An 18,098-nucleotide genomic window follows, 5' to 3' on the forward strand; every position below is an offset into this window, starting at 1 on the left:
AGGTGAGGGGGGAAGAGGGAGGGTGGGGAGACAGGGAGCAGAGGGTATGGAAAATCAAAAGGAAAAACAGGAGGGTAGGGCGGGGAGTCAGTAAGTATCTGAAGTATTTATAGTACAGAAAGGCATTTATAGGTGGTCCTAGAGAGCCATAGAACCTATCCCATCCTGTAGTCTGGAATAACAGCTGTAGGACATCTGCCATCACTCCCACAGCCTGAAGGATTGTGTTACTTGGGCTGGACCTGGAGATGAGGATTTATCCCTAAGGCTACGTCTACACTGCAGGCTTCTTGCACAAGAATTGTTTTGCACAAGAGTTCTTGCGTAAGAACGCATCCACACTGCCATGTGCTTTTGCGCAAGAGATGCGCTTTTGCACAAGAGCGTCCATGGCAGTGTGGACGGTCTCTAGCACAGGAAAGCTCTGATGGCCTGTAGCCCATCCACACTGCCTTCTTGTGCACGAGGGCTTATTCCTCCTGGGGAGAGGAATAACTCTTGCGCAAGAAGCCCTCTGTTCCAACGCTTTACTGTAAATTTACTTGCTCAAGAATGCACATGCAGTGTAGATGCTTCGCAAGTTTTTGTGCAAGACGTAGCCTAAGTGATTGGGTCTGTTCCTCTGAACACTAGAGAAAATGCTCTTTGAGCAAACTCTGTCCCTCCTTCCTTGCACATTGGAAACACCCGATTTATTGCAAAGGGGCCCCTTGGAACCAAAGCGAAGGCAGAGTTATCGAATGTTGGATATTTCTGAGCTATGTGATGCACTTCCAGGCCAAGAGCAGAAGGAGAGGGAAGTGGAGCTGCACTCGCCCACGCAGGCTGACATCAGCAAAAACCTCAGTTTCATGGCCAGATTCACAGAACTGCAGGTGACTGGGCCAAGGGAGCAGGAAGGGGGGTGGGATGTGATTCTTCCCTGCAAAGTTCTCTTCTCCAATGCAGGGAAAATGCAAGGCAGCATTTCTATGAAGGGCACCTTTAACTGATAACACCCATGGCTTAGTTCTTATGTAGAGAGTTGCTTTCTCACCCTCCTAATAAAAAAAGACACACGTAAACAGGACTACTTATTGAAACAGCTGTAGGAGCCATTGCAGTGTTTTCTATGGTCCGTTTCTGGAGGTAGGATATGTGTTGCCATAACAGGTTGGGAGAGATTTAGGGTCCATAAAAAATATGTTGTAGAGTGTTCTTTTTAGTTTATTCAGCATGCTGATCTATGGCATGTTCATGAAGTACCCCCATTTGTATAACTTAGCTGTTCAGTAATAAAAGTAATTGGGCACTCCAAGATTCTGCCTTCATGTGGATTTTTAATGGGTGTTGTGCTTGATGTCTCACTAATCTTCACAAATTCAGTAACAAACCAGTATTCATTTAAAATTGTAATCAAATACAGTAATGAGAACCCTCTCTGGCTTAGAAACTTGCTTGGCCATAGGAGTAGTGTGGGACTGCCTGTCCATGCCAGGAGTTTTGATTGTAGTCCAAAATTTAAAAGTCTTCTGATGGCTTTGTTCTAGTGGAAGATATTAACATTGAAAAACGAAGAGACAGAACATAAGTATAGCTCTTCCCCTCTAGATTGGATCACTATGGATACAAACATCGCTTACTGGCTCCACCCTACCTCTGGTGTAAGTATGTCATGTTATTAACTCTGGATTGCTCATGTGGACTATGTGAAGTCTGAAGGCAAGATATGAAAGCGGTGAGAATGTTTGATAAAGATCAGGCTCTGTTCTTGTGGTGTTTCTGCTCAGATGTCTTTTATAGGTGGTGGCAGGTAAGAACCTCTTCTGAGTTTCAAAGAAAGTTATTTTCTCTCCTGATAAACCAAACACTTCACATTTTAATTTAATAGAAGATCTCTTTCCCCCCCTTCCACTGCCAGATAGGACAGTAGTAGACAAGTAAACTGGAAAGTTCTGCAGGCACTCGATGCAGTTATAATTCTTTAAGTAAACAATTCTCTTCTTCCAGTCCTTTAAAGGAAAATTGCAATTTAATATTCACTTGATCCAGGGTAGAACATCTATCCATCACTGACCATTTCTTTCAAATGCTTTATATAAAGATGAATTATGAAATAATAAAGCAGCCCCACTGTCAGTCTGATGACACATTCCAAGACAGATTAGCTCAGTAGCCAGATGGACAGGATTGCCATAGCTCTTGTCAGATAAATTCAGAGTTTTTGGATTTGGGTGTATGCAGCTATGTAATATTTAATTTTGTGCTTCTCTCTGTAATAAAAATCACTGTCGTTTTCCACCTCTTATCCTACAGGCTCAGATCCACCTAATTGGAAATGTTCTCACCTGGGCATCAGCAAATGTTGCAACTCTTGTATATGTGTGTCTATTCCTGTGGTATTTGCTTCGACGACGGAGGAAGATTTGTGACATCCCTGAAGGTCTGATCCCTTAGCCACTGAAATAGACTTGTACAGAGCAGTTTGACACTTCACTGCACAGCAGTTGAGCATTCTAGTTGGGGTTCAGCTATTCCAAAGACAAAGTAGTACAGCCCTCCCTGGTTAGTTAGAAGACCTGTGTTCTTTCCTGATAGGTACCATCTTCTCTTTGGGAGATTACAATGCATCACTGCATTTCCTGCATGCTTTAATGCTCCAAGGATCATAATTGGAATCTATCAAAACCCACCTACCATGAGTATTTTAGAGGTGCCGTTGGACACACAGGTCCTGTGTGCTCTGCAAGATCACTAAAGAGCCTACTGATAGCTTTACACTGCATAACCTTTGGTTAAAGTGGCTAGGGAAATGTTATCTAACTACTTCCACTCTGCGTGCAACATAAAAAACTTTGGAAAATTGCCTGTCCTTGCAGTTGCTAGTTGTCAGGGTGCTTGGTAGCAGACCTTCCCAGGAAGCCTGGTTAGAGCTCAGCACTGTGTTACCCTTTCTGTCTTGTAGATGCGTGGTGGATCTGGGTGGCAGCTGGAGGCCTCTGTGTGGGAGGCTGGGCTGTGAACTACATCCCCTTCTTCATGATGGAAAAGACACTTTTCCTGTACCACTACCTGCCTGCTCTTACTTTCCAAATCCTCCTGATTCCTATTGTACTGCAGCATCTGAGTGATCACGTCTTCAGGTACCTGGCACATCCTGCAGGGTGGTGAAATGATGGGGTTCTTAATTCTAGCACTGACTTTGGGCACAATGCATTATATCCCATCTGTAATAACACTGCCCTGCCTCCTAGAGGGGCATGGAGAGAATTACTCAATTAATGTGTGTACAGAGCCAAGCAAGCTACATGTTAAACTGCAGCCTTATTTAGAATTTCATTTATTTGGAGGAGAGAAGACAGAATCTGTTTCCTGGGGTCTTCCTTTCTTGCAGTTCCGAATTGCCACACTGGCCACTTGCTATTAGAATGTGTGTGTGGATGGCTTTCCTTTAACTTCAGTTCTTTCTCTCGCAGATCCCAACTCCCTAAGAACACATTCAGTGCCTTGATGGTAGCCTGGTTCTCTTCCATTTACCTGGTCTATCGCACATTCAGCCCACTAACCTATGGGAAGCCTGCCCTCTCAGCAGCTGAGCTCAGGGACTTGCGCTGGAAGGACACCTGGGACATCCTGATCCGCAAACAATAGTGGAGCCACTTTACACACTAGTCAAGGTAGAACTGATCATACTGAAATGTAACTGCTCTTGCTTCTAGATAGAGGCTCAGGGCAAAAAGCCTTGTAATTATGTTGGCAAAAATTGTATTCCCATGGGGGTGATAATGTGTTTCTGTTCTGCTCGATAGCATTAGTCTCATTGCAAATCTACAGTATTGTAGGTTAGCTCCACTGTCTCAAACTACCCTTGATATTTAGTGTAGAACAGGTGCCTAGACTGATCTTGAAAGATTTTACTGTAGAGCTTCCTTCTCTTCTAACTAGTAGCGTATAGTTCCAGGCTGCTGCCTTTAGAGGGAAGAGACTCGTACTTGACTGGATGCATTCAGGGAGACCATAGTGACACTTCACTAAAGCTTTAACTAACTTTACTTCAAGATAGAACAACTCATGGCTGAGAGACTAAACACACTACAGGGAGAGGATGTGTTTGCTCCAGCCTGCTCCCTGGCTGTTCAGCCTCTTTATTGTAGTTGACACTCCTTTGGGACTCTGTTAAAGCTCCTTGGTGTTGGGATGAGTAGCAAGAATGTGCCTTTTAGTAGATCTGTGTTGCAGGGACTGAAACTACTTTTATAAAAAAACTAGAAGATTTATTACATTGCTCAGGTCCTTAACTCATTTATTTTTTGTTTTTCTTCATTTAAATCATTGCTCTGGGATGGAGCTGTGGATGAGAGGGGTTCAATATGCAGGCTGCGTCAGGAAGAGAGGGCTACCCCAACCCTCTCACCACAGCTACTTGGGGTCATGGCTACTTCAGCTCCAGCGGGCACAGCTGGGGGAGGGGTCTTGTCCTTCGCCTTGGACAGGTCTAGGTTCATCTGCCCCCTGCACTCCCCAGCCAGAGTGAGCAATGCAGCAAACTGTGCACTTCCCCTTCACTCCCTGATGAAAGGGAACAGTCAGCAATTTTCCTGTATGAGGGGGGGGCTTCAGTCCCCCCATGGCCTCCCTAACAGGCACCTGGGGTGGGAGGCTCACGGCTGGGGCAATCCTGCCGGGGAGGTGGGTGGGGCATGCCCCTAGCCAGCCCCTACCTGGGTGAATCTCTTTTCTGTATGGTTTTATGCATCCTCGTGCTCCTTTGAGGGAGGAGAGCTTCAGCTCCCCTCCCAACCAAATCCTTAACTTATAAGACTGTATACCGAATTTGGTGGTCCTAGCTCTTACCATGTAGGAGGCATGCTTGAACCGATAGATTTGCTCACTCTGACAATCTCTCTCAAACCATTACGTGGTTACAGCCACATTGCTGCCATTTGTTCATTGGTGTCACAGAGGTAGTCACATTAGTCTGTAACTTCGAAAATGAGCAGTCCTGTGGCACCTTAGAGACTCACAAAAATACACAGTGTCATGAGCTATGACGTAGGTTTTACTCACAAAAGCCCATGATATTATATATTTTTGTGAGTCTGTAAGGTGCCATAGGACTACTTGTTTGTTCACTGGGTTATTTATCAAAGCAACACAAAACCGCCTGGCTTTTTATAAGAGACGAAAAAAGTTCTTCAACAATAAATAATTCTTCCCTCTGCTTAAGTCTGCATTTACCAAGTAGATGGGTAAGTAGCAAATGATGTTTTAAAATGTCACTTGTAATTAGAGGGTGGCCTTCTTGTAGTAAGGTAGAGACCAAAGCTCCCTCTAAGCTGTATGGCCGCGCAGCTATTTTCGGAGGCCTGCTCAGAAGTTCAAAGCTCCTGGTGCAGGTAGGGAGCTCAGCTGAGGGCGGGGGCGTCTGTAAACAGCAACTAATCACTGCCACATGCTGAACTGAAGAGCTCCCAGAGCAGAAAAGCAGCTGTGATAAGGCTGCAATAAGTGGTTGGAGGGAGGGAATAAGTAATTGCTTGGAAAATCCAAGGGGAGTTGGGAGAGTCCCTTCTGCTAGAGGAGAGAGAGGCAGAAACCCAGCAGTGTTTTCAACCAGCCTGAGCTAAGAAGGGGGGGGTAAGGAGCTGACTGCATGGGGTAGGTGGGGGATAGAGGGGGTGGGTGGGTGCTGGCATCTGTGCAGTGAGTTGGAGGCAGGGGGACAGTTTGTTTTGGTTGTCCCAACTCCCTGCAGTTCTCTCTGCTAGGCTGGGTTGGAGGGGTGGGGAAGCAGGCTGCATGGGAGGACATTTGCATTTCAAACAAAGCTTTACATAGGTGTTAATGGCTTAAGAGAAGAGAGAAAAATATTTTAATTTTTTTGAGTGTTGCAGATATCTAAAACTCTTAATTTAATTATTGTTTTAAAATCCTGTGTTACTAATTAATACATGGTAAAGTGTATTGCATTAAGGCCAGATCTTTGCTATGTGGTAAAGTTCTGGCTCTTATGAGTCAGAAGTAGCAAGTATGACATGCGATGCTAGTTTTGTAGAATGAAAGATTATCTGCAATCTCTTTGAAACATGCCTGAAGTCACGTGTTAATTTGTTCTGTGGCTTCTACTCTTTCTCAAGTGGAAGCAGGCTAATTCCCTACCTTTGTAATCACTAAGGGTACCTCACAACAACTAGACACAGATGTCTTGTTTTAATAATTTTCTTCCACACATGGGCTGCTGTATTGATGGTGCACATCCATACACTACCTCAATATTGTTGTTGCACATAAGAAATTTCAACCTGCCCAAGGATAGAAAATGAGAGAGGGAACACTGGTAGAGACTACGGTTTCATGTTAAGTTTCTTCTGTTCATTTTTTGATGCCACAGTACTCTTTGCTTGAGCTACTCAACTCCCCCTGGGATTGAATACTTGAGCTTTACCACTGCTTTGGAGAAGGCAAGAGAACTGTAAACCACATTTACAAGTGAATTCTGCCAGCAGACTCTGCACTCAATTAGTATGGAAGTGTTCTCCAAGGTCAGCCTTCCTGTCATGAGACACTCAACCCCATTGGAGCTCTCCTGCTCTGTAATTGCTTTGAGCACTATATCTGCTAAGCCTAGCTACATTCTGCGTAGCTTGTGACACACAAAGGAGCAATGGGGCTCCACCTTTTAGCAGAGTTGTTTAACCTCCCAAGAAGCCTAATTTTCCTCAGCCCTCAGTAAAATAGACATCTCTGCAGTTGCACCAATAATGAGCGTAGTCCTTTTTCCACACACAATAGAGTCCTTCTGGACATGGGAATGCCAGATCTATGTTAAGGAACAGGGGCAAGTTGGGGCCTGTTTAAAAACAAGTCTCTTTTCTGCTTCTCACTTAAGAGCAAGGATCTCATTTCCTTGCTGCTAAGGAAAAGCACCATGAATGCAGATTAGGGGTCCTGTACCCCACTGCACTGGGTTTAATTCCCAGAAGGGATTTCAGCATACAGTGCCATCTAAAACCAGGTCCTGGGTGCAGGATCAATAGTCCAGTTCCTTCCTTCACTCTGTGAGAAGACACACACCTCTTGAATCTGTCCCTAAGTTGCTATGGGCATGTCACAAACCAGTTAGTTGAAAAAGTTGGTCTGGAATAGAAGCAACTTCTTCAGACCCCCACCTGGTTAGTGGGGACGGCTGCTAGACTCCAGATGAGATCGTTTGCCAGCTGCCAACATGGTGCTGCCCTCTGTTTGCTCAGGGAATGATCGTTTGTATGTCCGACCATGCCCATTCATCGCCCCTCGCTGCCACTTGCAGATATCTCCATTCAAAATGTCCTGGATGTGCTGCACAATAAGGTTTATAGCAACTGCAAAAAGAACAGTAAATATTGGACATATGAATGTTGTTGGCTGAAGTCTTCCACTATTTTTTGAGCGGGTGTCTGTGACAACCAGCTCTGTCTCATTCAGATACTCTTCATTGCAATGTTGCTGCTTGCATTTGAAACTAGTGCAGTGTGGTCAGATCCCTACAACATAATGCCAGCCTCTTAAAAACTATAGACCTGGTTAAAACAAAGTCAGGGAAATCCTGTCAGTTTCTAAGCACTTTTCCCTCCACTTTACAAGAGGGTTCAGGAGGAGCATTGGGAGATCTGTTTATCACTATCTTTATGTGCAAAATCCATGTGACAGTGCAGTTAAAGCAGTAAATGTCCCTTACCCATATTGTCAACTCCACGAGGAATAATCACATCTGCATACTTCTTTGTCTGCAAATCAGAAATAATAGTAGGGCTGGGCTTTTCACAATATTTACCACTATTCTCAGATATGAAAAAAGGAGGCTACTTTTACATTGTAATAGTATCTAAAAGTCTGTTTGGTCATCTGAATGTTACTATCGATCTCCTGAATTTTGTAGCTGTGACTGAACAGTTTAAGGGGTGAGGGACTGTTGCCTCTATACTAAAAGCACTCAAGACATTCCTTTCCTCTCCTACTATTACTGACCTGAAATTGATGTTACCTTCATTGAGCCTCTTTTGCAGCACTGCCTGACTTACAAGAGCAGGTCAATCCAGTTAGCTGGTGGCATTCTGATTAAAACCAATTCTGTTTGTAATATTTGTGTGTGTGCTAAATTGCTACCTGTCTCTGATCCTTTCAAGTCCTCTGCTTTTTATAAAAAGGCAGTTCCCTCATAGGGATGCTGATCTTGCTACAACACTTGCAGGAGGCAAAGACCAACTCAGACCTCCCCCTAGATCAAAGTAAAAAAAAAAAAAAAGAAAAGCTTTTGTATTCTTAAAGCACTAAAAGCATTCACAAGCTAAATGTATGTATATGGTCACCCAAAATGGCAGCCACCTCCTCTCCTGTACAATTACACACAGGAAGGAAGGGGAGCAGTGTAGACCCTAGATCAGGGGGCTGCAACCTCTGGCTCTTGGGCCAGATACGGCTCAGTATGGAACAAATATGGCTCTTTTGCCATTCCCAAAATCCATGCTACTTTTTAAATTAAAATGAAAAATTCAAAATTTTAAAAATGCATAATTACTCATGTAGCATGAATGCCTGCATGAACCTGAATTTGACCAGTTATGATGTAAACTTCAAAGAAATGTGCAAAAAGATGCAGCAGAAGTCCCATTAAATAGTCTGTGTGTGAGTACGTTTCATTTACACTATTGCTAATCATCATGTCAATTATCAATAATATTAAGTTGTATATCTTCAGTCATCAAATGGGCATTCTTATATGGCTCTTTGTTGACCGCTTGTTCTGAATTTTGATGAAGTTTGGCTCTTTGGTTTGAAAAGATTGCCAACCCCTGCTCTAGGTCATACTGCAGTGTTCTAAGTCAACTGACACTAATACATAAATGAAAGGTTGGGGGTGTGACAACCAGAATATCCATGGCAGTAATCAGTGAGAGAAGAACTCATTCATATAGCACTGTAAATTTCCAGGATGCTTTACAAGCAGCGGGTAACAACCATTATATGTCTTTGACAGGGTAGCTCAGATGAGAAGCAAGGAGAGATTGCACATGGCTCAAGAAGACATCCCATGTGCAACAGACATGATTTTGCTTCAAAACCTTCTGTGAACCACTTCTTAAATTGTTCTCATTGAGACAGCCGGTATAGCCCTGTGTTACGAACAGTGGCTACGCTTTGGGAAGGTTACAACACTACAAAGGATAGTATGCTGGGTAGGACATCACATCTGAGCCAAACTCAGCTACACTTGTTTTCTCTACAATGAAAAGAAGACAACCCTGATGGCTTAATAGTTTTTTTGTTTGGTTGGTGTTTTTGGTTTTTTTTTTACTTTCTAGGACTAACAATGGCTAACTGTCTTGGATTAAATTACTGGGAATTTTATTCTAAATACAATGCAAAGATTAATTCTAAACAATAGGATCTTCACTAAAGATTACTTTTAATTTCAAGCAGCTATGATTTGAGTGATTTATATCATAGGTCCCTAGTTCCACTTCTCCAGCTCTAGTATGAATAAGCATCACTTAGCTTCCCCTACTTCTCCAGACCCTTAAAACATGTGTCTGTTTAGATAATGGAAAGCTTGGTACCGGCAAACAGAACTCCTCAAAGGCGGGTTTGACGAAGGTTGTGTATTGAGTCAGGATCTGCTCTAGGTCCCTTCCACGCTTCATATCTCGAAGAACTGGGGTAGAAGGAAAAACAAGGGGCAGTGAGTTTTATTGTATAGCTGGAGACCACCACAAGGCAAGCAGGTGGCTGCTAATGGAACAGAAGCCCAGGATATTACCTCTGCGGGACAGACGAACATCAGAGTCTGTGTCAACAAAAAGTCGGAGATGGAACATGTCCCGAATGTCTTGGTTATAGAACACCAGGATCCCCTCAAAAAGAACCACATCTGCAGGATAGACCACTGTTGTCTCTGCCAACCTGGCAAAGGGAAAAGGTACGTGGAACATTAGTTGGACCACGTTTCAAATTGCAAAGTGGCTTTCAACACTGAGCGCTAATGTGTAGTTCTGTTTCATTCCATTTAACATAGCTCACCCAGTCCCACTTTTTTGCTCCCTCCAGCATCCTGCTGCAAAATTCATATGCTCAGCGAGGATGGGGCAGAGAGATGACAGCTCACACTAACTCTGCCTAGCACCATGTGAAAAATGTTAAGAACTGAGACTTACCTGGAATGAGTTACAAAATCGTAAGTCGGCACCTCTACAGTTTTTCCTTCCACAATATTTTTCAGGGTTGTGTGCATCAGATCATTATCAAAAGCACCTGCAAAATGAAGAAATAAAATAGAGACAAGACCCAGGAAGTGTTAGAGCCAAAATTCTGCGAGTCTTTTCTGGTACTGAACAATTTAAGTCTATCAGCATTCCTCTGGGTGACGTTACCAGAGGAGGATTCCTGATTTATTCTTTCTATCTACAACAACCCACACTCTAAGTAATATTTATTAAAGGAAAACTTCAGCATCACCCCAAATATATTGTAATCACTGCATCCAGATACAAAGATGAGGACATTTTTGTAAAAGATACCTTAGGTACACAGAAATGAAGAATACGAACAGACAAGAAAACTACAATCAAGACTGCTTGGTAGTTGACAGATGGACATGGCAGCTACAGCCAGCGGAGTAAAGGATCTAGAAAAGCTAAATCTTGTATTTTTGGTATTTTATTTCTAGTCAGTTCAAAACATGTTAAATTAACACATCAAAACAGAATTACAAGGTAGAAAGCCTTATATATTTGTCCAGTCTTTTTAAAGAGTGAACCTTCTTAACCTAGAGCAGGTGTTTTTCTACTTTTGCCCAGCATGGACTGCAGGGAATGTCTCCGATTTGCAATCATGTTACAACCTTGGGGCAAGGACAGCTGTTGCTTATACAAAAAATATAGTAGGGAAAGTATTTCATGAATTTTTAACTTTTTTAAAAGGAACTTTAGCAGCTGGAAACCAGGAAGTGACTAAGTATCATGTGAGTAATGTTCTGCAGACTTACATTAGGCTAACTTCCACTGTAAAGTATTGGGCATCTCACTCCAGCAACAACATAAGCACCAATCACAACATGAGGATACTGTGGTTTTTCTAAGAGCTGGGTTGGAAATTAATTTTTTTTGTTTCTTCCCTACTACCTGCCACTGCAGTTCTTCCTGTCTGTCACTTAGGTGAGGCTGAAATACAGGAACTCAGATACCCAGTGAGGGGTGTTCAGTACTTTCCATTTTGCATGTTTAAAGCCTTTTAGATACAGTAATGTAACCATGAACCAGGTCAGTCTTATGTCTTTTTTACAAATGATCAAAGCATGTAAACTCATTGTGACAACGACTATCTACTCCATGTTTATCCTGTACAGTGGGCTACAGGTCCCTGAGGGCATGCCTATATAGCAACATTCTTTTGAAATAACTAGTTTTATTTTGAAATAAGTTTACATCTACACAGCAGGCAAGTATTTCGAAATGATGTCGAAATACTGTTGAGCTGGGGGCCTTCTTACTCTGACTCCTGTAAACCTCACTGTATGAGGAATAAGGGAAGTCGAAGGAAGAATGTTCTATTTTGAAATAAGTGCTTTGTAGATGCTCCCAATTTCAAAGTAAGCTATTTTGACTTAAGCTATGCAATTGACATAGCTCAATTTGCGTAGCCCTGCTGTGTAGTCGCACCCTGACTGGAGCTGCTAGGTGCTACAGTAATAATTATAAAGAGTATTGACTTGCTCTGTAGTCAACCCAGAAAGGCAGTAGTAAAGCTAGGTTGAGGCCCTGTATCTTTTAAGTCCAAATGCTGTGCTATGCGCACAACTTCTCGTTGGAGCTTCAGAAAGGTCACCCCTTAGGAATAGCGAGATTTCCTACAGGAACAGGAGACTTCTCAGTATGCTTAAATGAAGCATCCAGCTTCTACTGGCTCTTAAACTAAGGTGCCCAGAAGAAATGTTTTCCTTTAGAATTGGTGCTCTCCTAAATGTTTCTCAATAGCCTCTGGGAAGCACCGCATTGCAAAGACACTCCTCCAAACAGCACTCTGATATCAGTACACATCATAGAGCTATGGTAGAACAGAAGGAGATGGCTAGTGAGAATAAGGTCTGCAGAGGCAGGGACCAATCTTTTTATTTCCATGGAAAGCACCACATTCTCTATGGTGTTCTACAATCAGGAATTTTGATACGTATCTCAGCTCTTGCCCTTCTTCCATGACCATCTCCCATCAAAGTCCTTCCTCATACACACTGTTCCCTGACGGCACAGATGAAGTGAGATGGGAGGATTTTTAAAGCTTTACCTGGGTGATCAAAGTTATACTGTCCCTTCAATGCCTTGGCTTTCTGGTCTGCAGTGAGGACCTTGTAGAACCTATCCTGGCTCAGAATGATGAGCTTTCGTTGGTGATGATCCACTTCATTTTGCCCCAGGAGCTCCATGATCTTCTCACATACTGTGGACTGACGAACAACAAGCAGTCACAAATAACAGCCATCTGCAGCATCTTCCCCCAGGGCTTCACCAACATTCCCAGCAGTGAAGGGAGGTGGTGGATAAAAACTAGCCTTATTGTAACAGTTGACAAAACAAGGCAGCCCCCTTCTCCCAACACAAGTCAAAGCCAGGGAGAGAACAGTCCTGTATTAAGCACTTCATTATATTTCCTCTCTGCCTAATTCAACCTTACCCCTGGCTTTAGTGAGCTTTAAAATGGGGAACTGTGAATACTGTCTGCCTCAAGGAGCAGTCAGGAACATGGGGCAGAAGAATGTCTGCATAGAGATTATGGAGTGGGACTGAGCACCTGAGGGATAGTTTTGGGTGAACAGAGCCAGCTCAAAGAAGGGTCTGTTCACAGATCTAATTCCAACCCTGTCACTGCTGGGAAAGCTCAATTTCAGTTCTGCTATAGTATCTGTTACCTATCACTATAGTATTCCACGTTACAATGCTATTTTGTAATGGAGCCTTCTCTGCAGAAATGCTTTACAAACACTTGCCTACCTGAGAGTTGGGGAGATGTGAGAGACGTTCCCATTTTACAAATTGAAAACCTGAGGCAAAGAGCACTTAAGTAACCAGTCACATAAACCAGCAACAGAACATGGACTAGAGCCAAGGTTTAACTTAAGAACATAAGATTCGCTATTGTGTGTGTGAGACCAATGGGCCCTCTAGTGCAGTAGCTTGTCTTCTGACAATGACCAGTGCCAGATGTTTCAGAAATGTTGAACAAACAAAGCAGTGATTCATCCCTAGTTGTCCAATCTCAGCCTAGCAGGGAGAGGTTTAGGGACGGCCAGAGCCAGAGGGTGTGTCCCTGACCATTTGAACTAATGGTCATTGATGAACCTACCCTCCATGAATTAAATAATTTTTTAATCCAATTATGCTTTTGTCTTGTACACTAGCCCCTGGCAATGAGTTCCAGGGATTGTGCAGTGTGTGAAGTACTTCCTTATGTTTTAAACCAGCTACCTACTGGTTTCTTTAAATAGCTCCTGCTTCCTCTCATACAAAGTTCTTAACACTGCTCGAGTCACTTTCTCCCCACCATTCATGATTTATTAGATCTCTACATATCCTCAGTTTTTAAATCTCTCCTGGTATGGACGCTGTGCCATATCCCTAATCGTTTTGTTGCCTTTTTTTTGTATTTTTTTCCAGGTCTAAAATATGTTTTTTAAGATGAGGAAGCCAGAACTGCACACAGTAGTCAAGGTATACCTCAGATTTGTACAGTGGCAATGTGATCGCTTCTCTCTTACTACATCGCCCTTTCCATGTGGTTCCTAACAGCCGCCGGGCATTTTTGACTGCTGCTGCACACTGAGCCAATGTTTCAGAAACCTGTCCACAAGATGGTTGTTTTTAGCTTCCAAGGCCCCTTTGCCAACCATTCTGCCTCTCCATTAGGGGTGACATTCCCTCCTTGGCAACTTACTTCGCAGAAAGCGTGTTCTTCCAGCTCAACAAAGAAAAGAAACTGGAATCGGTTGTATACATTGAACAGAGCATTATAACTGGATCTTGACCCAATTAAAACTAGGGATGTAAAATCGCAATTAATCAGTTAACCAGCTGCTTAACTAAGCAGGATCCCTGGTAGGTACTGCTCCAGCCCGCCTGGAGCATCCCCCAGTGTGTGTAGGACTGGCTCCTGGTGCCAGCTGCACAGGGCTGGCTTCCTGGGCCGTGTGGGGGCCTGGCACGGCTGGAGCAATGTTCTGCTGGCAGGGGGCTGCTCCCAACGACCTGGCTAACCATTAGCTGATAAGCATCACCTGCCAACCTGTTCTCATCCCTAATTAAAACACCCTGTCAGAGAGTGGGTGTAATGCACAGGGTATTGGCTGAACTGCAGCTGGGAGCAAGCCTCTCAGCCTAGGGTGACAAATTCATGCTAGGTCTGTTCAGGCTATTGTGCCAATAGGAGTGTTGTGGACATGGCAGCTCAAGCTAGTGACCTGAGCTCAGACCAGGGGATTGGACCAAGGCAGCTAGCCTCAGTCACCATGGTCTGTCCAGCATGGCTGGGAGGTTGCTCCCAGAGGCAGTGTAGACATACCCACAGAGGCCAAACAAAACACTCGCTTTTCCTCACCCACATTCATCTCCCTAGATCAAAGTGGGGTCATCTTTGGAGTTGAATTGAGTCAATATTTGCGCTGAGGGCAAAGTGCAGGTTCCTTCTCCATCCCCTGTTAGGTAAATCTCTACAGAAACCATCCTTCTCCCTCCCCCTCCCCATCTCCCCCAAGGTTAGTGCAAAATACATACAATCAGATAAATGGCTGGGTGGGAGGTTCATTCTGAGGAAAAACTATTTTACTAGGAGGGTGGTGAAACACTGGGATGGGTTACCTAGGGAAGTAGTGGAGTCTCCATCGCTAGAGGTGTTTAAGTCTCGGCTTGACAAAGTTCTGACTGGGTTGATTTAATTGGGATTGCTCCTGCCGTGAGCAGGGGGCTGGACTTGATGGCCTTCTGAGGTTTCTTCCAGCTCTGTGGTTCTATGAATCTCTAAGGCCCACTTCAGGAGGTGTTTCCTGGGTGTGCTATGAGCTCTGCCCTTCATTCAGTATCCCTGTTTACCACCAGGCTTAGCATTTTTCTCACTTTTATCTTGATACATCACTGACATCTGAAATGTTTCCTCACCCAAGAGAGGAAAAATCCTGCTGAAGCCTGTCTCCTTTCAAGCCCCCCCTTTCTTCATGTCTCATTTTTGGTCTTTCTTTGTCTCCTATTTTTCCACAAGTGTTTGAGCCCATGCACTTAAGCAGTTTGTACTGGCCAGATGGGGAAGGGAAATGGGGTGCTATTCTGGGCTGAAATAATAATGCTGATGATCCTTTGGAGGAAATGTCAAGTCAGGTGCCCAGCAGATGGGGGGTGTGGGTGCCCAAAGCCACACAAATTGTGAGGGTGTTGCTTGGGGCTAGATGTCAAGGGTCCTTGGTTTCCTGCTGCTGCCGCTAGCGACTGATCTGTACTCAACCAGAGACTAGAATGCACAAATGCCATCCCCTAGGAAGGCTGGGAATTAGATGACGACACATGCATGGCACTGAAACCTGATGTGCCTCCCCCACAAAATCATGACAGCAGGTAACTTTATCCCTAAACAGGGACACCTCCCCTCCCCCCCCTCCCCCCCCCCGCTGCAAAATGGATGTGGGGCTCCATAGGGAGTCTACCAAAAACACCACTCAGGGGCCTTAATCACCAGAGATGTTCCCAGCACCTAGCTGGGGCATCCACATGGCTGGGGAGGAGGCACCCCGGCTATTCTGGGGGTGGGGTTTACTCACGGAGCCCTGTGGGGGAGGCCAAGCACCTTGGCAGTGCTCGGACCCGTGCCCCCCCCCCAACAGCCCGCAGGTGCCTTGGCTGAGCTGAGACCGGCCAGACTCATCTCACCCATGGGCGGCCAGCAGGCTGCACACTAAGCGGGGCCGTTCCTGCCCAGCTCCGGGTCCAGCGGGGGACGGGAGGCTCCTACCTTGCCGCTGGCGGTGCCTCCGCTCACCCCGATCAGGAAGGGCCTCGGGTGCGGTCGCTCGGCCTCCCCCCCGCCAAGGCTGCTGCCTGCCGAGGCCATGGCTCGCCACTGCGCCGGGAGGGTGGGGGGGGGGGGGAACTACAACTCCCAGCAGTCACTGCGCTGAGGGCCGAGAGCGCCGCCGTGAGGCAGGCTGGGAGCTGTAGTCCTTACGTCTGGAGTGTTCCGAGCCTGCGCAGTCTGCTCTGCAGCTTCTGTGGCAAGAGACTAGCTGGACAGGGGTGTGAAAGGGGAGAGCGAGAGAGAGACACTTGGGGGTGAATTTTAACAGGGGGCAGGGTACGAGCCAGGGCTTGCTCACTGCACCTGACTGGGAAGGGCCCTGGAATTATTTTTTTTTTTTTAAGATGGAAACTGTCCCTTTCATAAAATCTTAAACCACCAGGCCACAAGTGGACACAAAGTGCTACATCTGCAGCAACAATCCCTGGGCTAGCAGCAGGGGGAAGTGACAGCCAGATGCACCGGCCAGAGTCCCTGGTTGCAGCCTCCGTCACATTGACTAAAAGAGAAGCTGGCAGCTTCCTCTTCCATTCAGTCCAGCTGCCCATTTCAGAAGCACTTTGCAAAGGCCAAACAGAGCTTTCAGCTCACCTGTTTGCTGCCAAACAGTTAAACTAGAGAGAATTAACATCTTGTTTTGTTTTAAAAGCATGGACGTGGGTAAAAGGTGGCCAAGTAGCCCCCCGGGGGGGCAGGTTCATGGCAGCCCGCAGCCAAGGAGACAGGCTTTCAATTTCTAATTCTAGTAATTTTCTTTGTAAAGTGCTCCAGCCTCTCCCCTCCCGTTTTATACACACCCTCATGCGCTGAAAATTAAAGTTACTGGCTCACTGATGCTTGTAATTGTTCGTAGCAGCTGCACTGGCTTGTAGCAGTGTGGGAAATGGAGTCATGGATGATGCTTGTTGTTCAGTTTCTCCCTTTTTCGTTGTTTTTCTCTACGATTTTATCCACAGCCCACTCAAGTCAATTGAAAAACTCCCGTTAATTTCAGTGGGCTTTAGATCAGGCCTTATCTGAGAACAGAGCTGCTGCTGGATATCACCTTGACAATGCTAGAGACTAAAGGCCTCTTTCCCCTAGAGCAGGTGTACAAGGGTGGAATTTAGAGGGACAGTCACTCTCCATAGTCCTTTCGGTGCTGCCTTCTTTGCTGAGGCTTCCACTCCAGGGGCTGACAGTGCCAATGGATTTGCTATTTTTTTTAACTTACTAGGAAAACGGTCAAGACCCTTCAACATTCAAAGATCAGACATCTGGCAGAGGGTGTCTACTTTTGATCATTAGAGACACAGGGCAGATTTAAACAGGTGACCAAGATTTGTGAACTCTATATTCCATTCCTACTTCACTGAGCAGATAAACCTTAAACATTAAGGCTACATCCACACTGCAGGCTTCTTGCACAAGAACTGTTTTGCGCAAGAATTCTTGTGCAACAGGGTGTCCACCCTGCCATGTGCTTTTGCTCAAGAGATGTGCTTTTGCACAAGAGCATCCATAGTAGTGTGGACACTCCCTCCCGCACGAAAGCTCTGATGGCCATTTTAACCATAGGGGTTTCTTGCGCAAGAAACCCCTGTTGCCCGTCCACTCTGCCTTCTTGCGCAAGAGGGCTTATTCCTCGTGGGGAGAGGAATAACTCTTGTGCAAGCATCCCTCTTTTCTGACGCTTTACTGTAAATTTACTTGTTAAAGAATGCACGCGCAGTGTAGATGCTCCTCAAGCTTTTGTGCATGAACGGCCATTCTCGCTCCAAAAGCCTGCAGTATATCCCTAACAGTTTGCATGGGGATTAATCAATCCTTGAGTTTCCTGCTGCCCCCTCCAACTACTGTAGATATGAAAATTGTAATACTCTTGAGTAAGTTTTATAATGATTTTTGATAGTAGAGACCTCAGTAATTTAGCACACACAGGCATAGGAAGATCCAATGGCCAGAAGCAAGAAAAACTCAAGACTAGAAATAAGGTACAAGCAGTGAAGAGTGAAGGTAATTAAGCCCTGGGGCAGCCATGGATTGTGGTGGATTCT

General features: G+C 45.0%; 2 protein-coding genes across 6 annotated transcripts in view; one reads left to right on the forward strand and one right to left on the reverse strand.

The window, feature by feature from the left end:
• The window catches only part of POMT1 (protein O-mannosyltransferase 1), a 31,963-nt gene extending 22,529 nt beyond the window's left edge, over nucleotides 1-9,434 (forward strand). For 4 of the 5 annotated variants that reach the window (XM_075905958.2, XM_075905959.2, XM_089772981.1 and 1 more), the window contains 6 exons: nucleotides 778-875; nucleotides 1,530-1,643; nucleotides 2,296-2,422; nucleotides 2,945-3,122; nucleotides 3,456-3,656; nucleotides 8,996-9,434. In XM_075905958.2, coding sequence (XP_075762073.2) covers nucleotides 778-875; nucleotides 1,530-1,643; nucleotides 2,296-2,422; nucleotides 2,945-3,122; nucleotides 3,456-3,630 — 692 coding nt within the window. In that variant the 3' untranslated portion in view covers nucleotides 3,631-3,656; nucleotides 8,996-9,434. Of the gene's footprint in view, nucleotides 1-777; nucleotides 876-1,529; nucleotides 1,644-2,295; nucleotides 2,423-2,944; nucleotides 3,123-3,455; nucleotides 4,265-8,995 lie in introns of those variants that run through there. The other variant, XM_089772982.1, reaches the window with a different exon arrangement.
• Nucleotides 4,252-16,149, reverse strand: UCK1 (uridine-cytidine kinase 1). Its single transcript, XM_006128384.5, has 7 exons — nucleotides 16,000-16,149; nucleotides 12,295-12,454; nucleotides 10,170-10,266; nucleotides 9,776-9,918; nucleotides 9,576-9,670; nucleotides 7,697-7,745; nucleotides 4,252-7,340 (listed from the first exon to the last, which is right to left on the reverse strand). The coding sequence occupies exons 1-7, from the start codon at nucleotides 16,096-16,098 to the stop codon at nucleotides 7,153-7,155; spliced, it is 831 nt and encodes a 276-aa protein (XP_006128446.1). The 5' UTR covers nucleotides 16,099-16,149; the 3' UTR covers nucleotides 4,252-7,152.
• Nucleotides 16,150-18,098: the final 1,949 nt, after the last annotated feature.

This window comes from Pelodiscus sinensis, chromosome 23 (genome assembly GCF_052426305.1).
Source record: "Pelodiscus sinensis isolate ZL-2025 chromosome 23, ASM5242630v1, whole genome shotgun sequence".
Classification (NCBI taxonomy): domain Eukaryota; kingdom Metazoa; phylum Chordata; order Testudines; family Trionychidae; genus Pelodiscus; species Pelodiscus sinensis.

Coding starts and splice junctions, on each gene's coding strand:
- UCK1 (XM_006128384.5), bottom strand. CDS start 16,098: ATGGCCTCGGCAGGCAGCAGCCTTGGCGGGGGGGAGGCCGAGCGACCG. Junction 9,919..10,169: donor GATTTTGTAACTCATTCCAG/GTAAGTCTCAGT, acceptor TCCCTTTGCCAG/GTTGGCAGAGACAACAGTGG. Junction 7,746..9,575: donor TTGAGGAGTTCTGTTTGCCG/GTACCAAGCTTT, acceptor TCTGATTTGCAG/ACAAAGAAGTATGCAGATGT.